The sequence below is a fragment of the Erpetoichthys calabaricus genome, chromosome 9 (genome assembly GCF_900747795.2).
Source record: "Erpetoichthys calabaricus chromosome 9, fErpCal1.3, whole genome shotgun sequence".
In the NCBI taxonomy this organism is placed as follows: domain Eukaryota; kingdom Metazoa; phylum Chordata; class Cladistia; order Polypteriformes; family Polypteridae; genus Erpetoichthys; species Erpetoichthys calabaricus.
In genome coordinates this window covers 42326555-42352263 of record NC_041402.2, presented here as the reverse complement: position 1 = coordinate 42352263, position 25709 = coordinate 42326555, and the positions used below count along the sequence as shown (strand labels likewise).

The 25709-nt window shown below is 36.0% G+C and overlaps 1 protein-coding gene across 2 annotated transcripts in view; it reads left to right on the top strand.

The window, feature by feature from the left end:
* Positions 1-25354, top strand: part of phaf1 (phagosome assembly factor 1) — a 38069-nt gene extending 12715 nt beyond the window's left edge. The window contains exons 6-16 of one of the 2 annotated variants that reach the window (XM_028809385.2): positions 1924-2018; positions 3461-3525; positions 4887-4999; positions 9519-9652; positions 10460-10543; positions 10942-11024; positions 11493-11536; positions 13116-13165; positions 15661-15719; positions 22010-22082; positions 22917-25354. In XM_028809385.2, the coding sequence (XP_028665218.1) occupies positions 1924-2018; positions 3461-3525; positions 4887-4999; positions 9519-9652; positions 10460-10543; positions 10942-11024; positions 11493-11536; positions 13116-13165; positions 15661-15719; positions 22010-22082; positions 22917-23009 (893 nt within the window). In that variant the 3' untranslated portion in view covers positions 23010-25354. Of the gene's footprint in view, positions 1-1923; positions 2019-3427; positions 3526-4886; positions 5000-9518; positions 9653-10459; positions 10544-10941; positions 11025-11492; positions 11537-13115; positions 13166-15660; positions 15720-22009; positions 22083-22916 lie in introns of both variants that reach the window. The other variant, XM_028809384.2, reaches the window with a different exon arrangement.
* The last annotated feature ends 355 nt before the right edge of the window (positions 25355-25709 follow it).

The following is a 25709-nucleotide window of genomic DNA, read 5'->3' as shown; positions in this document are numbered from 1 at the left end:
AGTGTTTGTACTTATAAGTACAATCACCTCACTGTAAATTTGCACAACAGTTATAATATTGCACAACCTGAGCCACTTTATAAAACGCATATTTACATATGATGACGATATAATTTTTAAGATGAAATGCAGCAAAATATGTTTATTATATTAATAATAATAATAATTCATTACATTTATATAGCGCTTTTCTCAGTACTCAAAGCGCTATCCACACAGGGAGGAACCGGGAAGCGAACCCACAATCTTCCACAGTCTCCTTACTGCAAAGCAGCAGCACTACCACTGCGCCACCTGTGAGGACAGATTTTATATATATTTATATTATTATACAGATAAAACTTTTAACTTCATTTAAATAATCTATATTGTTAATAATTAAACATTTGAGGACATGGTGTCGCTGCGCTAGCAAGGATCAGGCGCTTCGTTCACAGATTTTTCCTGCCTCGCACTGTATTCTTGCTGGTATGATACTGAATGTATAGAATAATTAAACACGTACTACGAAGATATTTCAATGTTCCTTAAAAGTTTTGAAGAAGCGGCGTACTGAGCTTACAGATGGCTTAACGTATATTACAGAGCTGATTGTGTGGCGATTGGGTAATAGGAGAAAGAAAAGTAAGGACAGGAATTGGGGGTTTGAAAGAGACAGTACTGCTGCAATAGATTATTTCATTGAAGGTCGCGCAGCAAGCATCTTGCATGAGACATGAACAATCACTGCACCACTGTGTTCCCATGTTTAATAACATGCTTTAACTCCTATCATCATGAAAATGATATCACATATACATCTCAGTATTTTAATTATTCAGAGAGCTGTAATATTATGGATGTAATGGATTCTGTGCCCTGTCAGAGGAAGAGAAAGCCCGGAAGCACATAGTGATTCACACACATAGAGCACATAGAAGATCAAATACAAAACAAAGCATTTAACGTGCTACTTTAGTTACAATGGGATTTGAGAAACTAGTAAATTAAACAATTTTAAGATAAAGTTTATGATGTTCTACTTTAATGACAAAATAAACCGCGTGATTAAAGTTGAAATTTCGAGATTAAAATTGAAATTTCATGCTTTTTTCCCCCCACCGTGTGCCTTTTTTTTTTTTTCTCTATGCCCTAATAAGCTTTCATATGACATTCAGACAGTGGGCTACGACTCAGCTTTTCACGGCGACTTTGATATGTGACTTCTTTTTTTTATTTCTGGCACTGTGCGACTTTGTGAACTTGAGCTTTCGAGTTTCTCCAACACGCTATGTCACTCAGTCAACTTCCTTTTGTTGATTATATCACTGTTTAAACCAACAAATAGTAAGTTTTTCCTTGCCTCCACTTAGTATTCGCTGAAATTCTTCTATTTTCCTCCGTGCATTTTCCATTTTCTTTTCACAGAAGGCTGAGCTTAAAGGCTATTTATATTGATTTGCATATTCAAAGAGGCGTAATTCCGGGAGGAGTTAGGGCGGGACAGCAGGTACGTGCATGTGCATTACATTTCATGCTGACCGGGATTTATGTAGCGGAAGAAAGTGGAAGTTGGCGTACGCACAGATTTATGCATCTGGATTTTTTTTGTGCGTAAGCACATTTCTTATTTTGTCTGTACACCATGTTATAGTGTGAATTCTACGCACGGCGTTATACATGAGGCCCCTGGTATGGGGTTAGGAAAGTAGCCCCAATACATATGAAAATCAGGTTACTCCATATGACAGTTTACACCAATTAAGCCACAGAGAAACAAGTACATGTTTTGTATAAATATTACTGTTGTCAAGAATAAGTATAGCTATTTTGGAAAACTTCCCGTTTGTGACATAATAACATAATTTCCCTCCTTAAAATTTGCTACAAGCACAACATGGAAACTGATTATATTTTAATGAGAAATGAGTTTCTCTATTTCAGTCTATAATGCAGCTGAACATCTCTTTCATCTGAACTTCCGAGGACTGTCATTCTCATTTCAACTTGACACCTGGAATGAAGCTCCAAAGTATGAGGTTAGACCACCCCTGACCTTGCCAAATGTATTTTGAATATGGTTGTCTTTCGTTCTGTAACTGCCAGGGATGTATGAGTAGTTCAGTTTGTACCTGTGATGCGATTGGGTTTTTTTTTTGCATATGTGCTCTTGATGCTCTGCCATTCACTTTTCTGACTGCTAAATGTGCATCTTTATGCTAGAAATGATCCAAAAATAAAAAATAAATTTATTTACTATTTTCATTTTTTTTAAATACAGTGGACCCTTGACTTACGAACTCAATTCGTTCTCAAGGGTTGGTTGTAACTCAAGTTGGTTGTAAGTCAAGACTATTTTTCCCGTAAGAAATAATGGAAATACCCATAATGCGTTCCGAACCTCCCACAGCAACACTTACGTAACCTTTTCATAATAAAAAAGGGTTGTATAATGTGCATAATTTACAAAAACACAAATAATTTTTCTAATGTACTAACCAAAAAGTTATAAAAGGTGCCTAGCCTACCAGAAACAACAATTTCATACTGTACTCACCATTTAATTTGACATCTTTGGGCTGCAGGAAGGGAGGAGGAGGAGAATGAAATGGAAGGTGGTTATTGTTTGGAAGGAGCCTCCTTATACAAATCTTTTCTAAATAAAATTGTCGAGATGGTGGATTTTGACATGCTGTACATATTAGCGAGATCGGTCACACAAACACCACACTCATATTTCCGCACAATTTCCTTCTTCGTTTCGATTGTGAACGCTTTCTTTACCTTCATTACCTTCTCTTCCTTCCTTAGCAATTATCGAAAAAAATTATATAAATCACTGCACTGACAGAAATTACGTCCACAAACACATGTATCTGGGCTCCGACTGACACTTACAAACGCTCTCGGCTGTTTGTTTACAATCGTGCAAGCGGATACACGTGACCGCATTCAGGTCGTAACGCAAGATGTTAGTCTTAAATCAAAACAAAAATTTTGGTCGTAAATCAAGTTGTTTGCATGTCAGGCCGGTCGTATATCAAGGGTCGACTGTATATACAAGCTCAACATTATCGTGTGATTGTTTAGTGATGCTTATTCTAAAATGCTTTATTATAAACATTTCTTGATGAATTTAATCAAATCACTGTCAGTATGTTTCCTTTGGTTATTCTTCTCAGTCCAGAATGTTGTGGCAGTAGGCAAAGTATAGTTAATAAATATGTCATTCTGTTCTATTTGGGAGAGTTCTGTTAACATATATTTTGTTAATTTTTTTTCTCTCAGTATTAATAATTTTGCCCTTTAGGAAAGGAAATATGTACATTGAACATGTGGTTCTTTGCATTCCTTGCTGCAGATGTGTTCTTTTAACTCCTCTTATTTTAGTAAATGCCAGCTTACATTAAACAATGCATATCTAGCAAGAGTTGTTTTGCTTTGACAGCCTAATTTTGCCCTTGGGTTGGCCTCCCTGCAGATTCCACACGGAGCAACTGTGAAACGCATGCACATCTACACTGGAAACTGTCTGCAAGATACCAAGTAAGGATTAATCATCTGAATTTTCTTATGTACATTTTTGGTAAAACTCTTGTATTTTGAGCTTTATTAATGAATTGATCTTATTCTAAAATATTCCATGTTAATATGATTTTCTGTACAGATTTCAACATTTCTCAATGTGATACTTCAGAATCATACTATATATTGCCAGAATTATTTGTAGGGACATGTATTTTTATATGTGAGAGTTAGCTCTTGAGAAATTTGTAGTGCATCTTGATGTTTGTAGGATTGTTCTAAATGAGTTGAATGAATCACTGTAGGAATTAGTAGCACCCATATTCAGGAAGTACACTTACCTTAATTTGCTTGTAATACCCCTTAACTTTGGACAAAATGTTTAAAAATTAATAAACTGCTTAAGACAAATTAATTCCTGCATTATTAAAAGTTACAGTGTATACTGTATGCCGTAAGCTTCTAGTTTACCTGTGGTGTGCTCGTGGCCACAACTCCTTTGAAGCCTTTGACATTTTAATATTAACTGTATGTTTTGCACAGTCATGTGCAAAACATTCTCCTATATAAAGAAAACAAAGAATTTGCCCTTGAGAGAACTAGGGGTAGCAATAAAGTAGTAAACAGAAAATTGATTTATTTGTTCTTATTACTGATTTGCTTTTTAATTAGAAACGTAATGTTGTTGACTTTGATTGCTGGTGTAAAATTTGTTAAATCATGAAATGTATCTGCAAGTGAAATTAAATTAAAAATATATATATATATATATTTATATATATAATATATATATAAATCACCAGTTCCAAAAAAGTTACACAACATCCCAACTTTTTTTGGATTTGGGGTTGAACTCAACAACATTTAAATAGAATTACAGTAAAGTAAATAGAGTCTTACAGGATTGAATGTAAAATTCTGTTATTATCCTACAGTATATAGCTTTCAATGGCCTTGCACCACACTACATCACTACACCTCTCCATCACTGTGCTCCTGTTCAATCTTGTTGTACCTGACACTAACCTGCACTCTATGGGTGACAGAGCCTTCAGCTCAGTAGTGCACAGAATTTGGAATTACCACCCTAAATTAATAAAACCAGCTTACTCAGTTTGTTCTTTTAAAAAACACCTTAAAACTCACTTATACAGGAAAACATTTAACATGCATTCTGACTCTTTTTTTCATTTTACCTTCTCTTTTCAAATGCTCAAGGTAATTTGTGTTTGTATCACAAATTATGTTATTTCTTATTAATTTTCTTTTTTTATATTTGTTTTCTAAATAATAAGCCTTACAAAGTAAGAAAAGGCAATCCATTGAAGTATGGTTTGTGTTTTTTTTTTTTCTTTCTAAAATTTTCATGTCCTCTCTTTCAGGGCACCAACTATGCCTCTGGCCTGCTTTCTTGGTAATGTGTATGCAGAGTGTGTTGATGTTTTAAGAGATGGAGCTGGACCTTTGGGATTAAAACTACGTCTCCTCACTGCAGGTAACAGTGTAACAGCTTTTTATAATTTTTTTTTAACAGTTTCACGCAATATATGTCTGTATATGTTGTTCTTGTTAACTTTCCTTATTACCGTTTTGCTTCCATCTTCTAAGGCCACACAAATTTTCTATTAATGGAATTTGTACTTCCTTATAGAAAATGAAGAAAATATTTATACAGTGCTGGAAAAATACTCAGCATGTTATTTTAATACTTTGTATGATCACTTGACTACATTAATAAATAAATAATGATATATAAAATAATTACATGTGAACTCCTGACTGCTTTCTGTTTTTTAGTTGGCATCTGAAGATCTCTCAGTGTGTAATATACAGTTAGGTCCATAAATATTTGGACAGAGACAACTTTTTTCTAATTTTGGTTCTGTACATTACCACAATGAATTTTAAATGAAACAACTCAGATGCAGTTGAAGTGCAGACTTTCAGCTTTAATTCAGTGGGGTGAACAAAACGATTGCATAAAAATGTGAGGCAACTAATGCATTTTTTTAACACTGCATCTGAGTTGTTTCATTTAAAATTCATTGTGGTAATGTACAGAACCAAAATTAGAAAAAAGTTGTCTCTTTCCAAATATTTATGGACCTAACTGTATTTAATCATGTTGGTGGTTATGTGTAGATAATTGGTTTAAAAAAAGTGCCAAATGTGACATAATTATCCATCTCAATGGAATAATATCTGTATATATAAAATCCCTATGTGCGTCCAGGTGTCCGTGTGTGGGTGTCTTCTGGTGAAGTGTGCAGGGCACGGTGCGATGCGCGATATTACTGTCAGAGAAAGTTAGAGGCGTTTTACGGAAATACAAACCAGTATTACTGAAATTAAAGGTACACAATACAGTGACGCATATTTCAGCCACATACAAGCCAGTATTACTGTCAGAGGAGATTAAAGGCATATTACCGACGCGCATGCCTGTATTACCGCCAGAGAAAATTAAAGGTATATTACGGATGTACAAGCCAGCGGACGTACAAAACGGTATCCTTCAATAAGGGCACGCACAAAAAGGCGAGCTTCAAAAGGGCGACCTCAATTGAGCGCGGTGAATTGAGGTCGCCCTTTTGAAGCTCGCCTTTTTGTGCGCGCCCTTATTGAATAGAGCCGTACAAGACAGTATTACTAAAGACACACAATACACGGCGGCAGCCCACGAAGAACGGTCAGCTCAGCAAGTAAACATCAACAAAAGAAAGGCTGAAGGAAAGAAAAATACAACCAACAAAAAGAATGAGGTCAAAGTCCCTTGCCATTTAATATAGACTGTTCCTACTAATGTTTATGCACTACTGTTCTAGCGCCCGTTATTGTAACGGGCTAAATGACTAGTTCTAAAATAAAATTAGATCACAGTATTTTAGGTAATGGTATTTTGTGTTATTCATGTTAAACGCCTAACTATTGCTTATTTTCTTATAATACAATTTTATTTTACTTCTAAATCTACACAATTGCTTACATTTACTGTAGCTTTATCGATAAATGATAGTGCTAGAAAATTATTGAATCCTTATGATCAGATAATCGGGTGTGATTGTTGTGATAAGGCGCAATATTGGCGCCGACCAGACACAGACTGACAAAGGAGGCACGGGCAAAATAAACAAAAAGTTTTATTTTTAGTTTAGCTATGGGACACGTCTTCCCCGTGTCCCACTGGGCCTAACACAGTCCCAAAAACACGCAAAGTAAATCACACCCCAAATCACACTCTTCTCTTCCTTCACTCCTCCCAGGGCAGCTTCGTCCTCCTCCTCCCGACTCTGGCGCCATGAGTAGTGGCTAAAGGCTCCCTTTATAGCCCACCCGGAAGTGCTTCAGGTGGTAATTAACCTAAATTAGGCTGCACATCTGGGTGTGGCTGCGTTGCCACCCACATAGCTCAGGAAGCCTTGCAGCTCCCCCTGGTGGTGGCCACGGAGCCCAACCAGGATGAGCTCCGGTGTTCCATAAAACAGGCAGCCCCGATGCAACCCAGGGGGGCTGCCACCAAGTGTTCCGGGCGACGTAGCGTGCATCCCATGGCTGTTCCCCCAGATCCAGTGTTGAAGGGATCCCGGCCAGGCATGGGTCCCAGCCGTCCACCACATTGTTTTTTTTATTATAATTTAAATATGGAGTGAATATTTTTTGTTTTGTTTTTTTTTCTTTTATGGTTAACTTATTTCAAGCAGCAGGAGACGAGAGCTGGTATACAAGTGCACATGCTTTCCCTGACATTTGACTGACTTGTATTGAGCATCCTTTTTGCCATCAGCTGCAGAAGTCATATGGGTGGAAAGTGAAAGTATATAAAATATTCATTGAAGTCACAATTATCCATAATTAAAGCTGCCTATGATGTTTCTCAATTTTAAAGTAGACAAGTTTGAACATTTGCCAGTGGTTTTCAATGGGAGGTTTTGACATTTTTAAAACTTTGTACAGTCAGTCAGTCATTATCCAACCCGCTATATCCTAACACAGGGTCGCGGGGGTCTGCTGGAGCCAACCCCAGCCAGCACAGGGCGCAAGGCAGGAACAAATCCCCGGGCAGGGCGCCAGCCCACTGCAGGGCACACATACCCACATTAGGTACATTTTAGGATCGCCAATGCTCCTAACCTGCATGTCTTTGAACTGTGGAAGGAAACCGGAGCGCCCGGAGGAAACCCACGCAGACATGGGGAGAACATGCAAACTCCACGCAGGGAGGACCCGGAAAGCGAACCCAGGTCTCCTTACTGCGAGGCAACAGTGCTACCACTGTGCCACCGTGCTGCCAAAACTTTGTACAGCATGCCGTAAAAAAGATATTGTGACTAAAATTAAACTATTCCAATAAATTTCTTTGAAGAATAAGTGTGCCAAATTTCAACAAAATGGGTCCACTGGGAGCCAAGTTGCTTTGTTCATACAGAGAGACATCCCAACTGCAGTAGGTGCTTTTATGTGTGGACAGACCTAAAAAGGCAATCTAGACCAGATATTGAACCTTTGATTTTCATACAAGTTGAACAGTAAAACAAAAGCTAAACCGCACCACTGGAATAGTGCTCCAGTTTTGTTACAAGAAGTAAATTAGAAGTTAAGCTTCTGGAGCCACATTTTAATTATGATTTCAAGGCAAAAATTTGGCAGAGGTCTGAAACAGTTGTAATTTCCCTATGTTCCTAATAACCCTTCTCAACATAATAAAGAATTGTTTTACAATAGAAGTGCAAGACTGTAAATACAATCAGATTATGTTATTTTTAACTGAAATTACATTTCTGTGAAAGTACTTTAGTAGTTTGAGTGGCTTGCAATATCTTTCTTTGAAAGCTGAAACCAATTCAAATCGTTCATTCTCTGAATAATCTCCCACGATTTAGCTACTGAAAATTAGAATTAGCAGCTCCTTTCCTATTCTGTCATACCATCCTAGTATTAGACACCATGTGGTAAACCACATTAGCCTACCTCTGAAATAGCTCACCTGCGTACCTGTTTTTCACATCATCACCCACAACAATGGCAGCAAGCATTGTATTTTTCTATTCTGCAAGAATGCAGAAAGTAGTATACTTACTGTCCTGGTAACAATGTTAGTCTCCTGATGCTCCAAGCACCTTATTCTTGGATTTCCTTTATTCCATATATTATTTTTTTATCTAAATTTTCAATCAGTGCTTAGATTGTGTGATTTCTTATTTCAGCTCCTTTACCTACCTCCCTCCCCTCTTGGCTCTCTCAGGAACATATAATAAGTGATTCATCTTTTTTACTAAGTAATATGGTAGTCTGTACTTTTCATTTTATCTAGCTATAAGTGTGAGGCTTTGAGGTCAAGGTGTGTCTCGAAAGGTTGATATTTACTTATTGGAATTTGCACATTTTATTTGAGTCTGATTGGGCTTTCCTCCCACAGAATTGCAGATTAAATTAGTTGGTGACTGGTTTGAATATGGGTGTGTGCATGTGTGGGCCCTGTGAGTAACTGGGTGGTCCCCACCTGGAGTCTAGTGCTGCCAAGGTAGACTCTGGCTCGCACAATTCTGAATAGAACTTGACAGGTTTGAGAATAATATGTAATGTTATCATTAATTAATCAACAAAAGTCTTAACATATAGTATATCCAGTCTATGGTTTTTGTTGCTGTTGTTTCTGTTTTTCCCTTAAAATACATTTATCTTTTATTTACATTATTATCATATATTATTTAAATGTATTAAATCCTAAAATCAACATCATCTTGAATGATTTGGAAAGAATGAGGTTAACTGGGAAATCTTTTTCAGTAATCACACTGTGCATTATAGATAACCACAATAGCAAAACAAACCTTTTGTGATTAGAGGCTTTTTGATTCCCTTGTAATAGAAATCTAACATGCATACAAAAAGTGAATCCAAAAATAGTCCAGGCTCTGTTCATGTGTAATGTTGAGAAAAATGTGCAATTTGCAATTGTACACTTCTTAAACAAGTTATTTTTACTAAAGAATGACTTGTTTTGTTTTATGCAGGCTGTGGTCCTGGAGTCATGGTTGATGCTAAGGTTCGAGTTTTGGAACGTTGCATTTACTTTGGTGACTCTTGCCAGGATGTTCTGAGTGCTCTTGGATCACCACATAAGGTCTTCTATAAATCTGAGGACAAGGTACTAGGCATTACTGTTCACCTTTAATAGTTGAGGTACAACAGTTTCTCAGTTGAAGTCTGGAATGTGTTCTTTTGAATACAATGCGTTAGCTTTTTTGTAAAATAAATAATTATTTTAATCTGAATGTTAGAAAGTATTATTATGTATGCAGTGATGTATAACTAATTGTGTGGTATTACATTTAAAGTTAATTCCTGCCTTACACTTGGATACTGCCAGATAGACTTATTCTTCATTACTGTGTACTCAACTAGCTGGGTTATGGAAATGTATAAATACGTTACTTTAAAGTTTTCTTGTTGCCACTTTCAGAACTGAATAATTATGTATGTCTGTAAGTATATGTCAGGTGTTTCACAGGAATCCTGTTTAAGCTTAGTTTCAGCACACATTTCTGTATAAGTATCCTCTACTTTCCATAGTTTGATTAAGAATGTGTGAATGCATATGCTTGAGTGTGCCACATGAAGACCTGGCTACCCATCTATAAATGGTTCCTGCATTCAGTGCTACTAGGATAGACTCCAGCCACATGCAACTTTGAATTTGATGAATATGTTCAGAAATGGTTGAACAGTCACAGCTCTTCTTTTTTACTCTTGGTGCTTTGTTTTAAATTACTAAGTTGTATTTTTCAATTTTCTTTGCATTTTTATTTGATTCACATGCTCCATAATTTTGTTCACCACTTTACAGCATTCTTTGCATATTTACATGCCTAAACATTTTATACTATAGAACTTTACTAGTAGTTTTTTGCGTCCCTTGGTAAGTTGTGTTTCTGTGCCTTTATTTGACTTTCAGATGAAGATTCATTCTCCTTCCCCGCATAAGCAAGTGCCCTCCAAATGCAATGACTACTTTTTCAACTATTTCACACTTGGAGTAGTAAGTGTAGTTTTCTTCTTTCATATATATTTTAATAGATTGCCTAAATGGGAAGACAACAGATATGTATTAGTGAAACATTTTGGCTGTTTTTTTACTTTATCACAAAGTAAGTTATAAATATGACAACGTATTGGGACTTTTTGAGTTACAGAGCAGATTTCATTGTAATATAGGTTTAGTGAGATTTGCATGTTATTTTAAGTTTCAAGGCTTATAAAGGTTAAAATCTTCGAAGTAGAGCGTGTGACACTTTTATTGTCCCCATGTACGTGGTGCTCTTCTATATAATCCCACCAAGAAATAAAGGGTTGTGGGCTTAGAAATGTTAGTGTTTTATGTGACCCAGAAAATATAAGCCTCAAAAAGCTGTAATTTGAATTCTCTTTTTCTCTTAGGATATTTTGTTTGATGCAATTACTCATCTAGTGAAAAAGTTTGTCTTGCACACAAACTTTCCTGGTCATTACAATTTCAACATGTGAGTAAAAAAACTAAAGTTTCATGATACCCTCATACATTCTGCTTCCACTTTCCTGGCATTAGAAAATAGTTGCACGTATGTGGGATACTTCATTTTGTGTTTCACTGAGTGGGAATCATATTAAAACCTGTAATAGACTAATTTTAATTATGAGTGAAAATCCATTTTGTCGTTTACATACTGCCTTTGAAGATGTACTGCTTTGGCTGTTAATAAAAGCATTTTTCAATGCCTAATTGCTATATGTGTTCTATGCTTTTGGAGAGTCAAGTCTGTGATTCTGTTTATTAAACTAAAACAGCTGCTGAAACATCAGTGCTTCACAATGCTTTGGGCAATATACTTGTGTAATCCTTAAATTTCAACTTGTAATTTATTTTCATGTATACATTTAGTAGTGATAATGACTGAGAAACATTTTTGACAGTGCTATCAGTTTCTTTATAATATTGTTTTATTCTACAGTTACCATAGATGTGACTTTAAGATTCCACTTGTAATTAAAAAAGGTTAGTGCATAAAAAATGAGTAAGTCTTTCTTCTTGAAATGTATATATTTACATATTTGTGGAAAAAATTGTATATTTTTGACAAACTGGATTTAATACAAATTGTGTTGCAGTTACATCAAGTCAGTTTGCCTACCAAAGAAAATCTTACAGGAGTAATCCAATTCTTTAAGTATTGTAAAGCCATTTATTTTTGTTTTCTGTAAGTGATGAAACAATACAAGTTAAACAATTTGTTCATAAACAAAATGCATTCTATAGTTGAGAAACACTTCTTATGTATAGTGAAAAAAGGTAAATGTACATATACAAAAGCATAGTTTAGCGCAGTCTGGGTTTTTGTGTGAATAAATAACAAAGTTCTCATATGTGGCAAATCAATGGAAAACAATCTCACTTTTTTTTTTTTTTTTTTTACAAATTTTGTGCAGATAAAACTACTAGAAGCCTATTATAGCAGCACTAGAAACAAGACAAGAACCAACCTAGCCCACACTCCTGTGTTAACCACTGCCGCACATTACCATCTATTTTATGATCCTGAGTTTCCTTAGGTTTACACTATTAATGTGCTTTTTGTGCAGGGCTACCTTTGACTGGTTCGCTCAAATTTTGAGGTGGCCAAACAATGGACTAGTAATTGTGAATGTTAGTATGTCGGATTGTGATTGAACAGTGTGTACTCATTACTTATTTTTATATCAATCAATCCATTTGCTAACCCAATTATTTAAGTTAGGCATATTGAGAGTTGGTTCCTTAAGTGTAGAACCAGTCCATCACAAGGCTTAGTTTATATTAAACTATCTATATTTAACCCAGCTGCTCCCCAAAAACTATTTTAGGGGTTTGTTTTTTCCAAATACTAAAACCTTTACAGTATGAAATAAATTACATCAATCAAAGTGACAAAGTTTAACCCCAATCTCCAGTAATTAACTTTGATATACTTTAGGCAGTTTTTTTATTTTTATTTTTTTTTAATAAAATTCTTAAGGCAATAGTACTTATATATATATATATATTGTAAGCTGTACGAAGTACTGGCAAAGTAGCTTGTCCTTAAACTGCATAATGTACTTATGAGACCAAATTTGGAATTCTGTGTGCAGTTTTCATCTCTTTTACAAAAAGGACATAACTGCATCACAGAAAATGTAGAGTAAAGCTACATGACTGATTCTAGCACTGCAGGGTATGATGTATGTGAAGTGACTGAGTTTTAGTCATTAGATTAAGGTTAAAAATTTTTGTCAAATAAGTAAGATGATGTCCCCTGTTATTTCAATATAAGTTGATCACCACGAACACCTAGACAGACTGAAACAGAAGACTGAATACATGGAACAAGTTACCTCCAGATGTAGCAAAAGATAAATAGTACCTTGAGGAAATTCTAAAAAGGTGACTTGATGTTGTTTAGGAAAATTGATTGGAATAGTAATTGATGACCTCTGTCAGGTGGAATGGTTTGATTTTGTCAAAGTTTAATAATTTCTTATATTACAATCTCTTCCATGGTTAAAAATAGTTAGTGAAAGCTCTCTAAATGGTATTACTTTGTTCTCTTTTCCTTAAGATGGGGCAGACTGTCAATCTGAGCCATGTGTTTTAACTACATACAGTAAGGTAAGTGGGTCTGACTAGAAAAGGCAGGCGCCCAAAGAAGAATGCATTTCAGAAGAAGGATTTGCATGTTTGTCTTTTTTCTTCTTAATCTGTTTGTCATATTATGAAGTTTACTGATCTAACATTTCAAAATATCAATCAGAAAGCAAAACAGAAGTGATGTGTTTGAAGAGAATTATGTATTTTATCTAGTGACCTTTTTACTGGTGTAATATTACACACACTTTATTTAGAAATGAGGACTACATAAATAAGCTAGTTTATATCTAATTTTCATGTAACTGGCAGTAAAAGAAAAAGCAATAATTTTCATAACCATTCAAATACACACACACAAAGCATGTGTATATCACAAGTTATATACAAAGTTAGGCACCCTGTCAAATTGAATGTTTTTTTTAAAAAAAACTATTTGTTTTGAAGTTCTGCTTGAAGAAGGCTATTATTCTTGAGAATAGCCATAGCATCCTGAGATGATAGAATGATCAAAGCATTTCAGCTCTGGATTTGTTATAACTTAATATGGGGTAGGGAATCTTCAGCCTAGTATTAAATGTCCCTAGTAAATACAGAAGTGCAGTCTTTATACATTGAATAGAGGAAGCCATTTCTGAATGGTGAACTATGTGTCGCTATCATTTTAGTATTGTGAACCTTTAAATTATTTCTGCTTTGTAAATTGGGTGTGATAGTTATATTTTAATGGTATAAAATTTGTGTTTGGTGTTGAAGGCTTTCACATTATTTGTTGTATATCTTTTGTGATGTTGCTTAATATAGCAGATGTGTTTTTACCTAATAATATTGGTATTGCGGATTATTGCTGTAAAAAGTTGGTAGATTGCCAGGCTTAATGTTTTTCTTTGTATAAATTGTAGCTGCCTATGGGGAGGTTATGTTCCTTTTAGCACACCTTGGAGGAATATTTTGTTTCAGAATGTTACAGCCAGCTTTACTTTAAGTTCCAAATGTGTAATAATATTTTGAGGCCTTAAGAAAACTGCATTAATTAATCCATTGGAAGGGTGCCCAAAGTGTTGCCAAATCAACAGGTTTTTTTTCAGTCCTTTAGGATCAGCAAATATTTTTCTTCAATTTTCATTAAAATGTGCCGAAATATTCCCATATAAACATGGTTCAATTAAAGATGAAGTTTGACTAAGCGTTTACATTAACGTTTATATTATACTGTATGCACACACTACTCTCACTGTGTACTACTCATACAAAATTTTAAAAATTCAAATAAAAAAATTAATTTATTACACAAGATATATATATATAAGAGAGTTGGTCACTGGGAAAACACTAAAGTTACAAACAGAAAATAACACTATCTTCCTCTCTGTGTTTGACTACACAGGATCTTGTCCCTAACTACAGTAGGGATAGATAGCCTACTTACCCAGCACCTAATTACTACCCTCCTCTTAGACCACACTAACTACGAGTCAAACTTTTACCCCTGTCTTTCCCTAACTCCAGAGTCACTTGTCCAGAGGCAAACACTGGCATTTAAACTTGTCTCTTTTTTTCTGGAGCAATCACCTGAGTTCCTGCCAGGGGCAGGAACATCTTGTGAAAGTCCTAGACCCACTTAGACAACTGTAGTAATCCCTGCAACTCTAAGCCCCAGTATACTGTTAAAGAGCCATAAGCACTTGGATAGGTTTGGTACTGCCTGTCTTCCATAACGTGTAACTATGCCTTACCAGTTTGATTTGGGAGCCATTGCTGTCACTTAAAGCTGTGTTTACATGCTTTGGGAAATGGGTTTCAAGTGGGAAATTTTACGTGAATGCCTTCTGAATTGTAGTTGCCTCTTGTCTAGTGGGACAGTTTGTTTATTTGTGAAGTAATACTGACCTTTATCCTCATTTCAGTTTACAAAATATAAAATAATAATCAGTTCAGCACCTGGTAGAAATTCCCATAGCGTGAACTTAGCATATTTTGGACTGTTTGGTGAAACTTCTACTGCACATGCTATATAACATCTGTTTCATTTTATCCCTCATGGAATAATTATTTTTGGGACACTCTTTAAGCACATATTGTATTTCGCAAGTCCCCTTGGTGGCCTTTTACCAACATTGCCACTTGGAAGGTTTCTTCAGTTGCCAATTTAGGCATCTTTTTATTTAATTTATATTTATATATATATATATATATATATATATATATATATATATATATATATATATATATATATATATATATATATTAACACATAATTCTATTTTGCTTTGCTTAGCTTCTGGTTACATTTCAGAGATGTCTGTATTCAGTGTGTTAAATATTCCCATGTCATACTCAGTAAATCCTGCATTCATGCCATGGACCAGAAACAAACAGAAAGTTGAGATTTTTTGACTTTTAATTGATTCATTGTGGTATGTTTATGGATGTATTATTTTATGTATGTATTTTATGTATATTGATGGACTGAACCAACACATAGCTGCATCGTTCTAATGGTCATAGTCTCATTACAGTGGGATTTGATTCAGGAGCTTCTTGGACAGCCGATGGAAAAGCCTGTAGTTCTTCATAGGTAAGGAAAGCATATCAAGTCAGATTTTCTCTGGTCCTAAACAGTGATGCTCAGATTGGTTGGACTTCACTACAAAAGATCAGAGATTGGAAACAATCACAAAAAAAGACCTTTTTTTGGGATCTGCTTTTCTAAGCTTTATGGTAATTTAGTTGTAGTGCTCCTTTGTGTGAGGTATTAAGGTAGTTGAACATATCTTTTTTTTTTCTACAAACTTCCTGTAAACAAATTATTTGAACATTTCCCTTCATATTAAAGAAAGAGTGGAGTAATAAAATGAGAAAAAGGAATCAGAGAAGTCATCTTTTGCAGTTTGACAAAAGGGAAGAAAACACTTTAATGAATTCAGACCCTTTTATTTTGTCCTTTAATTAAAATGGACACTGTTTGTTTGAGTTTGGACAAAGTTTGAACTTGTGTTAAGTACAGCAGCATAAATTTTCAATTAGAAAATGAGGTGATAAAAAAGAATTTGAAATTTATGGTTTATAAACATTAGGCTTGTTTGCTTAACAGCAAAATTTGTCTGTTTTACTTGTAAACATGTTAAGCATTTTAGTCTTGCATATTCTTGGTAAACATCTTATGCACATTTGACAGATTTGCAGCTATTTAGGAGTGTATACTGTGTTTAATTTTTATTTAAAATTACACTTAAAATGGTAATCCACATTTATAATTACACCTGAAGAATTAGGAAAATTTAGTTGGTACAGTGTAAAGAAAAACAACACCTTTACAAATGTAGTAAATGTATATTTTAACAGCAAAAAAGCTGTAGTGGAATTAATGATTAAAAAAATATTAAAACCCATAAGTTCATGTGGGTCATTCCATGTCAAATCAACTGATTTTCTAGAAATCCCACACACTTCGGTCTCAACAAATTCTGGAAAAATAAAAACCAGGTGTTACCCAAGTTATCCAGGAGATAGCCTGTAAAATTATTTTGAAATAAGATCAATACTTTCCAAGACAGCCAATTTTGTAAGGGGAGAGGGGTGTCAATTTTGACACAGCTTTATTTTTTCATCAAATTCACAAGACCATGTCTCAAGACCTAAACCACCTAGCAGGCTCAAATTTTGCGTACTGGTACTTTTATAGGTTTAGTACGTAACAAAATAAAAATGTTTGTTTCAGATGACACCACTTGGTAAGAGCAGACCTTCAAAAATAGAACAAAAATATTTTCTGTCTTTGGCTTTGCCGTGTTTAGGCTTTCAGAAAGCATACAGTGGTGTGAAAAACTATTTGCCCCCTTCCTGATTTCTTATTCTTTTGCATGTTTGTCACACAAAATGTTTCTGATCATCAAACACACTTAACCATTAGTCAAATATAACACAAGTAAACACAAAATGCAGTTTGTAAATGGTGGTTTTTATTATTTAGGGAGAAAAAAAAATCCAAACCTACATGGCTCTGTGTGAAAAAGTAATTGCCCCCTGAACCTAATAACTGGTTGGGCCACCCTTAGCAGCAATAACTGCAATCAAGCGTTTGCGATAACTTGCAATGAGTCTTTTACAGCGCTCTGGAGGAATTTTGGCCCACTCATCTTTGCAAAATTGTTGTAATTCAGCTTTATTTGAGGGTTTTCTATCATGAAACGCCTTTTTAAGGTCATGCCATAGCATCTCAATTGGATTCAGGTCAGGACTTTGACTAGGCCACTCCAAAGTCTTCATTTTGTTTTTCTTCAGCCATTCAGAGGTGAATTTGCTGGTGTGTTTTGGGTCATTGTCCTGTTGCAGCACCCAAGATCGCTTCAGCTTGAGTTAACGAACAGATGGCCGGACATTCTCCTTCAGGATTTTTTGGTAGACAGTAGAATTCATGGTTCCATCTATCACAGCAAGCCTTCCAGGTCCTGAAGCAGCAAAACAACCCCAGACCATCACACTACCACCACCATATTTTACTGTTGGTATGATGTTCTTTTTCTGAAATGCTGTGTTCCTTTTACGCCAGATGTAACGGGACATTTGCCTTCCAAAAAGTTCAACTTTTGACTCATCAGTCCACAAGGTATTTTCCCAAAAGTCTTGGCAATCATTGAGATGTTTCTTAGCAAAATTGAGACGAGCCCTAATGTTCTTTTTGCTTAACAGTGGTTTGCGTCTTGGAAATCTGCCATGCAGGCCATTTTCGCCCAGTCTCTTTCTTATGGTGGAGTCGTGAACACTGACCTTAATTGAGGCAAGTAAGGCCTGCAGTTCTTTAGACGTTGTCCTGGGGTCTTTTGTGACCTCTCGGATGAGTCGTCTCTGCGCTCTTGGGGTAATTTTGGTTGGCCGGCCACTCCTGGGAAGGTTCACCACTGTTCCATGTTTTTGCCATTTGTGGATAATGGCTCTCACTGTGGTTCGCTGGAGTCCCAAAGCTTTAGAAATGGCTTTATAACCTTTACCAGACTGATAGATCTCAATTACTTCTGTTCTCATTTGTTCCTGAATTTCTTTGGATATTGGCATGATGTCTAGCTTTTGAGGTGCTTTTGGTCTACTTCTCTGTGTCAGGCAGCTCCTATTTAAGTGATTTCTTGATTGAAACAGGTGTGGCAGTAATCAGGCCTGGGGGTGGCTACGGAAATTGAACTCAGGTGTGATACACCACAGTTAGGTTATTTTTTAACAAGGGGGCAATTACTTTTTCACACAGGGCCATGTAGGTTTGGATTTTTTTTCTCCCTAAATAGTAAACACCATCATTTAAAAACTGCATTTTGTGTTTACTTGTGTTATATTTGACTAATGGTTAAATGTGTTTGATGATCAGAAACATTTTGTGTGACAAACATGCAAAAGAATAAGAAATCAGGAAGGGGGCAAATAGTTTTTCACACCACTGTACTTCTAACTGATTCAGCCTGCTGAAATTGTTTCCATGTTTAAATACCTACACAGGGCTTTTCAAAAGATTATAAACAAACAAGAAACTGCATCAGGATAGACCAGCAGACCTCTACAAAGTGAAAAAAATATTTTGGGTCTAATTTTCAGACCATCTTGATGCACTGTGGGAATGTCCAGACATTTTAAAATTTGTCTTTCCTGTATCCTGCACATCCCCTTCTTTCACAAAAAACAAGTCTTACTCTTCTTATACGAATCTGTCATTTTTATTTTCCTTTCTAGAAATGGGTTAAATTTACAATTTGACAGTAATGATAATTATCAAGTTCTTCATCACTAACTTGGGTATAGGATTAATGAAACAAATAAATCACCAAAGGCACATTAAGCACAACACATGAGCAACAGCTACTTGATTTATCATTAAATACAACACTAGTTGGGCGGCACGGTGGCGCAGTGGGTAGCGCTGCTGCCTCGCAGTTGGGAGATCTGGGGACCTGGGTTCGATTCCCGGGCCCTCCCTGCGTGGAGTTTGCATGTTCTCCCCGTGTCTGCGTGGGTTTCCTCCGGGCGCTCCGGTTTCCTCCCACATTCCAAAGACATGCAGGTTAGGTGGATTGGCGATTCTAAATTGGCCCTAGTGTGTGCTTGGTGTGTGAGTGTGTTTGTGTGTGTCCTGCGGTGGGTTGGCACCCTGCCCAGGATTGTTTCCTGCCTTGTGCCCTGTGTTGGCTGGGATTGGCTCCGGCAGACCCCCGTGACCCTGTGTTCGGATTCAGCGGGTTGGAAAATGGATGGATGGATGGACAACACTAGTTATATTGAAATGTTAACATCTTGGCATCGAAGCAGCAGGAATGTGAACCATTTCATTTGTGTTTCAATTGAAGTGCAGTGTGTAGCGCATCCTTGTCTTGGAGATCAAGATAGTACTGCCTCCTAAAGACCTTTGTAGGTCCACTAAGCAGTGCAATGACACACTGTAATGGCACCCAACAAATAGTGTCTCTAGGTGGCCAATTGAAAGACTGTGCAGGATAATTTGGATGCATAAAACATATCAGGATGTCTGATCCCGCTTCACTGTTGTCATGAATCACACCAATCCAACATTTTTCATCATACATGCACCCAACATAGCCTCCAGTAGGACACTGGTCTAATGTGATGGACGCATCTGATCCATCAGGAGTGTGATCGTGAGAGGACAGGATCTCAGCTACTGCTTCAGTCATTAATGTTCCAGAAACCTGACTGATTTTGAGTTTGCCATTTTCTGTAAGGATGTAACAGTGGTATCCTCGAGTACCAGCAACTCTTTTGGTCATGAATAATCACATTCTCTGTTCAGCAGCATGAGATAGGACATCATCATTTGATACGAAGAAAATTTTGACATTTTGATAACTTTCTGATTGAAAACTCAATGATTACCATTATTGACAAATGGTGCATTCAGCCAATGTCTATGTTTAGGATGGAAAATAAACATGAAAGATTTGCATAAAGAAAGTAAGGTTTGTGTTTTGAGAAAGAAAGGATAATGCAGAATAAATTAAAAATATTTTTTAAATTATCTGCTCATTCCCACAATGCCACTAGGGTGCTCTGAAAATGAAATCTAATGTTGTTGTTCTTTTTTTTTTTATTTGAGAGATCTGCTGTTCAAACCCTGATCCAGTTACTTTTCTGTTTATTGCTTTTTCAGAAAGCCTATTTAGTTATCTGAATAAGGACTGTGTTGGTTGCAAATGTCTGTTTCTGAGGCCTAAATGTAGCTAAGCCAAAAATACAAATTTTAAATTTTGGTCAGTTTTAAAGGACTGCTTTGACCATGCAGGGTCATCTGGACCAAATGTTTTAATTTCGTCACATACAATACCAATTAATGTAAAAAAATGCAAAGTCTGAACTTGCTTGGTAGTTTAGTTCTTGAGCAATGGACTTGTTAAATTTGATGAAAAAATGAGGCCGGATAAAATCGACACCCCAGCTCCCCTCGGTAAACTGGCTGTATCTTGGAAAGTATTGATCTTAACAAAAAAAAAATCTTACAGGGCGTCTCTTGACTAATGTGGATACACCCGGTAATTTTTTGAGCATTTTTTAAGTTCGGAGAGCTTGAGCTGTTGGTTGATTTGACATGGAATGATCCATGTGTGTTTATATTTATTCAGTATTTAACTGCCAATATCAATTATTTCAATCAATATGTGAGTGTATGTACAGTATATATTTTTGTTAGACAAATGGTGAAAACTAGTTTTTTTTTTTGTTTTTTTTTTTAAGCTTTGTTTTAGATTACATTACAGGAGAAACTAAACAATATGTGACGGATGACCGGGGCCCATGCCTGGCTGGGACGCCCCTGCACCGTATATGCCAGGGGGACAAGGGTGGGAAACCCATTATCTCCCCCTGGACACTAGATGGCAGCCTCCCTGGGTTGCAGCGGTGCCTCGGACTCCCCCAGGGTTTCATGGGGGTTGGAGTTCTGTGCAGCCCTGTTGGGTTCCGCAGGTGCCGCCAGGGGGTGCTGCAACAGGAGCTGCAGGCCCCTTTTGGGCACTGGTTTCGCCTTACCCAGAAGTGCAGCCAGATGTCAGCAATCAAACACCTGGAGCACTTCCAGGTACCCAATAAAAGGGAGCCAGCGACCACCACTCAGCGGCCAGAGTTGGGAGGTGGAGGACAAAGCTTGCTGAGGAGGAGGAGTGGTGGTGAGAGAAGAAGGTGCTTGGTGTACTGTACTGTGCTTGGGATTGTGTTGTGGCAGGAGGGATTACGGGGAAGACGTGCCATCCAGCTGAAGAAAAATAGTTTATTTGTTTTACCTGTGCCTCCCGTGTGAATCTGTGTCAGGTCGGGCGCAATATAGCGCCTTATCTTGCAAAAACGACAGCTTGTAATTAAGTGAATAATGTTCTTTTATGCTATATGTACATATTGTGGATAAATATTTTCTGTACATATTTTATTAGTTTAAAAAAATATATATTAAAGGTAATTTTGTTAATTTTGTTTGTGAAAAATGAAGAGGTAACACCTGTGGTGTATAGTTTAATTATGAAAATACTAAACTCAACAGTTTAATACTGAACACCAAGGTTCTACATGTCTTGTTATGCAGGAGCTTAGTACAAAAATTTTTTTTAAAGTGATAAAGAAAAAAAAAATTGAATTGGCCAGTTTGATAACATGAAATCATTAATTGGCATCGGCCCTAAAAAACCTGATTGGAGCATCCCTAATCCTTGACTTTTATTTCAAGTGTGGCTATTATGGTCTATCGTTAGTCACTGGTCTGCAGTGATTTGAGTCTACTACAGTAGACTGGTTTTAAAACCTAAAGATAAGCCTATACAACAGATTTTAATAGTTGTATTAAGTAATAGCTATAAAACCATTAAATTTCATATTCTTGTTTAGGTCATCTTCCGCTAACAACACCAACCCATTTGGATCCACATTTTGCTTTGGCTTACAAAGAATGATTTTTGAGGTAAGAAGCATTATGTACACTGCATCATTGATCCTTGAGTATAAAGTCATATACTGGTTTTGGACAATTTAGTTTTTTTAATTTTTTTTTTATTATAAATATGTTACAGATGAAAGACCAATAGAAGGAGCCCAGAAACTTACACCACTATTAGCTGTCACACAATAAACCTCAGTGGACAAGTTTGTCCTTTTATGTACATAGTTCCAATAACAAATAAATAAATAATTGATTTTCATTTTCTTTCTGACTCTTTTTACACTCTCTTTCAGAGTTTCAGTTTATACCATTTTACTGTATGAATATGACAAGGATTGACCTTTCTGTACTATGACATTTTTTCAACTATTTTTGTATAAAATGATGTTGCTCAAAGAGCAAAGAAAAAGTTGCACGAAAAGAAAAATAAACTAGAAATAGATAAAAACAAGAGTGAATAAATTACATACCAAAAATAATTAAGAATAAATCGCTTCTCACTTAAATGTATAAGTAATGGAAAAAGTAGAGAAAGTTATATCTATCTGTCTTGCAAAACAATGAAATTGCATTTTTAAACCGCAGAAAGCAAGTTAGAAAACTAATTCTGTTAGCTAATATCTAAGTTGTCCTAATACGTGAACAAAGCATGAACATAGTTCTTACAGTAAAAATTACATCAGCAGTACACAGCACTGAGGAAGATGTGTTTGTTACTACAAGTGATTAATAAAACAAATAAACAATAAAGCAAACATCCGCCTGATCATGGAGAATGGAGGTATGAACAAGGTACATAGTAGCATAATTTACTTTTTGTCTGGTTTGCTCTATCTTTTTTTTCTTTGCTTTTAGGTCATGCAGAACAACCACATAGCCTCAGTGACTCTGTATGGTCCTCCACGGCCAAGTACTCATTCGAAAGCAGTTGAGCCACCTGCACAGTGAGCCCAAGATGTTTGCTCATCTGACCAGTACAGTACAGTACACTACAGTCCGTGTAGAATACCGTTCATCACTGGTGCCTTGATTTGCTGCCACCGTGGTATGGTTCCTGTTCGTTTCAGAGCTGCCATTAACCATTGAAGGCCTCAAGGGCGGGGGGCATTTGCCTCCACCATCATTCAAGTTGGGATTCCTTCATTGTCAAGCCACTTGTCCATGTTACCGTGGCCTTCTCTGTCATTGGCACCTGCCTAATAGCACAGAAATAAGAGACTTTGGGAGTTTTGGAGAAGGCTGGAAATGTTACAAGCACAAATATGCCAATTGTTGTACACCTTCTAAGCTAATAGCATTGTGCTGGTGTGGTCTGGTACTTGTTTCCCATTTTGCTGTGGACCGATTCAGACTTGGCAGTTTTAAACCTGAGTCTCTGCCCACTACTGCCAGGCACATGTTGTTTAACTTCACTTGTAGCATGTATTTAAAACAAAAAGAAATCTTTGATTTTTAACATTTGCACTAAATACACCTTAATTACTTGACAAATGTCTTTTATCCACTGAGGGTTAATTGCTCTGTGGTTGTGATAAGAAAAGGGGGGGCGTGCATTTTTTTTTTTTTTTTTTTGCAAAATGAACAAGCCATCCATCCAAGTGCACACATCTTTACTTTTGTCCATTAGTTTTGTTTCAGTCATGTCAATATTTTTTATTATTATTTTATGCCAAATTTTAGCCAAAGACATCTTAAAACCTTTTAAACTGCACTTCTCAATTTGTTTTTGGTAGATCAACAAAATCTGCCAATTCCTGTTTTATTTTACTGTGTAATCATTTTTTTTCTGTTCCTGTTTTTGTTTTTTTTCTCCCTTATTTTTAATTTATTCATTTTGTTCTTTTTCTAACTACTTTGTTTCAAGATTTTTTTCTTATTCTTTCTTTGAATTTATTCTTTTCACCTTTACTCTGGCTATTTTTCTTATCTGTATATTTTGCTTGTCTAAAACAAGCCTGCCTTGCCACCTATTATTACTTTTTTCTTTTAAAGAAAGACACTTTGATTTCATCCCATTTTAAGGATTTAAGAGTAGCAGTTTAACTTGTTGTATACATGACTAGGTAACAGTGTTTTCATTGTGTTTATAGATTTATAAATACACCATTTTTGTAATTTTAATGAGCTGTACAGTTTACGACTGTATTGTTTATCTTGCTGATTTCATAATTGAATATATCTAAGTGTAATGAATATTGCAAGTCTGGACCAGTAATGGGGTTATCTTTTATCTGTCAGTGGCATTGTTGCTCAAGGCGTCTTTCCCCTTTTAACTGACCTGTGTATACTGGTGCTGATAAAGCCCAGCAGCTGTGTTGCGATAAACGCTTTGTTTTCTTTCTTCAAATTGCCGATGCTGCTTTTGTTATTTTTTTGGGTTTTTTTTTTTCCCAAAACTTTTGCTGTTGCTCTGCATTTGTGCTCGCTGAAGAAACTGTGCCTCTGCATTTCTTACATAACCTGAGAATCTTGCTGGACTTTTAATGTATTATAAGCATGTTTTTCATTTTTTCCTTTTTTTTTTTTTTCTTTTTCTAAATGTCCTTTTTGGAATTGTCAGGTAATCTTGTGTGATCAAAAATAAAAGATAAGATCACAAAACAGATAATCTAAAATAAAAGGCTGAATGGATGTAATATGTTTGCAGTGAGTGTAGAAATATTCTGCAGTATGCCTCAGGAATATTAGGATGACTAGATAAACCACAACGATAGGAGATTTGGCCCTATTGGGAGCATCATTGTAATGAGTTATCCTTAGATGTGGCGGTCTCTTGGTACCAGTAAGAGTAACATGTTTAACATGAAGGCACATTTACATGAACACAGTTTGGAACACATGGAGCTTAGCTGTTGACATATTAGAAGTCCAATATGGCTTTTGATTTTGCATTTTTGAGTTCAGCTACTTCTTGAAATATTTGTTGAACTTGTGAAGCAATGTGCAAAGTGTACATGTAGCATATTAACAAATGAAACCTTTTTATTTAACATATATAAAACAAAAGGGTACAGTTTCAGTTGTTTTTTTTTTTTGTTATTAAGCAAACACCACAGAGATTTTGTTCTGTGAAATATATTATTGGATGATGCACAAGTAAAAAGCAGTCCTGCTTGATACATTTAAGCAAACTGACCTGAAGAGTTCTTGAACTCGCCATTCCTGGGTAACCTGCTTGAAACCACTTGGCCCATTTTTGATACAGAGCCCATGTCTGTTTCATATCCTCTTATTCTATTACAGTCTGTAACTAGAAATCATTGGTTGTAATAAATATTGAAAAGGTGCTCTTTTTTCTGATGTCTGGGTGATTCTTAATTGTTTTATATGTGCTTTTTTGTCATTTTTTGTACAAATTATTATTACTACCATGCTGGGCCCTAATCAATTTCCACGAGTCATTGTGTGCAAAATAAACCGTAAATGTGTGTGAAAACTGTCAAAGGAGCAGTGATATTTCATAATGTAGCCGGTTCACTGCATACTAGCTCTGGCTGTAACTGGTATACACTGGATCCAGCACCAGGCCTCATCCATATTTTTAAACATTATGTACCCACAGGATTACTGTAGATACTCCTACCAAGCAGTAAGTTGGTCTTCTGTTCACCAGTCTAAAGTCCTAAATTCATTACAATATGGACCATG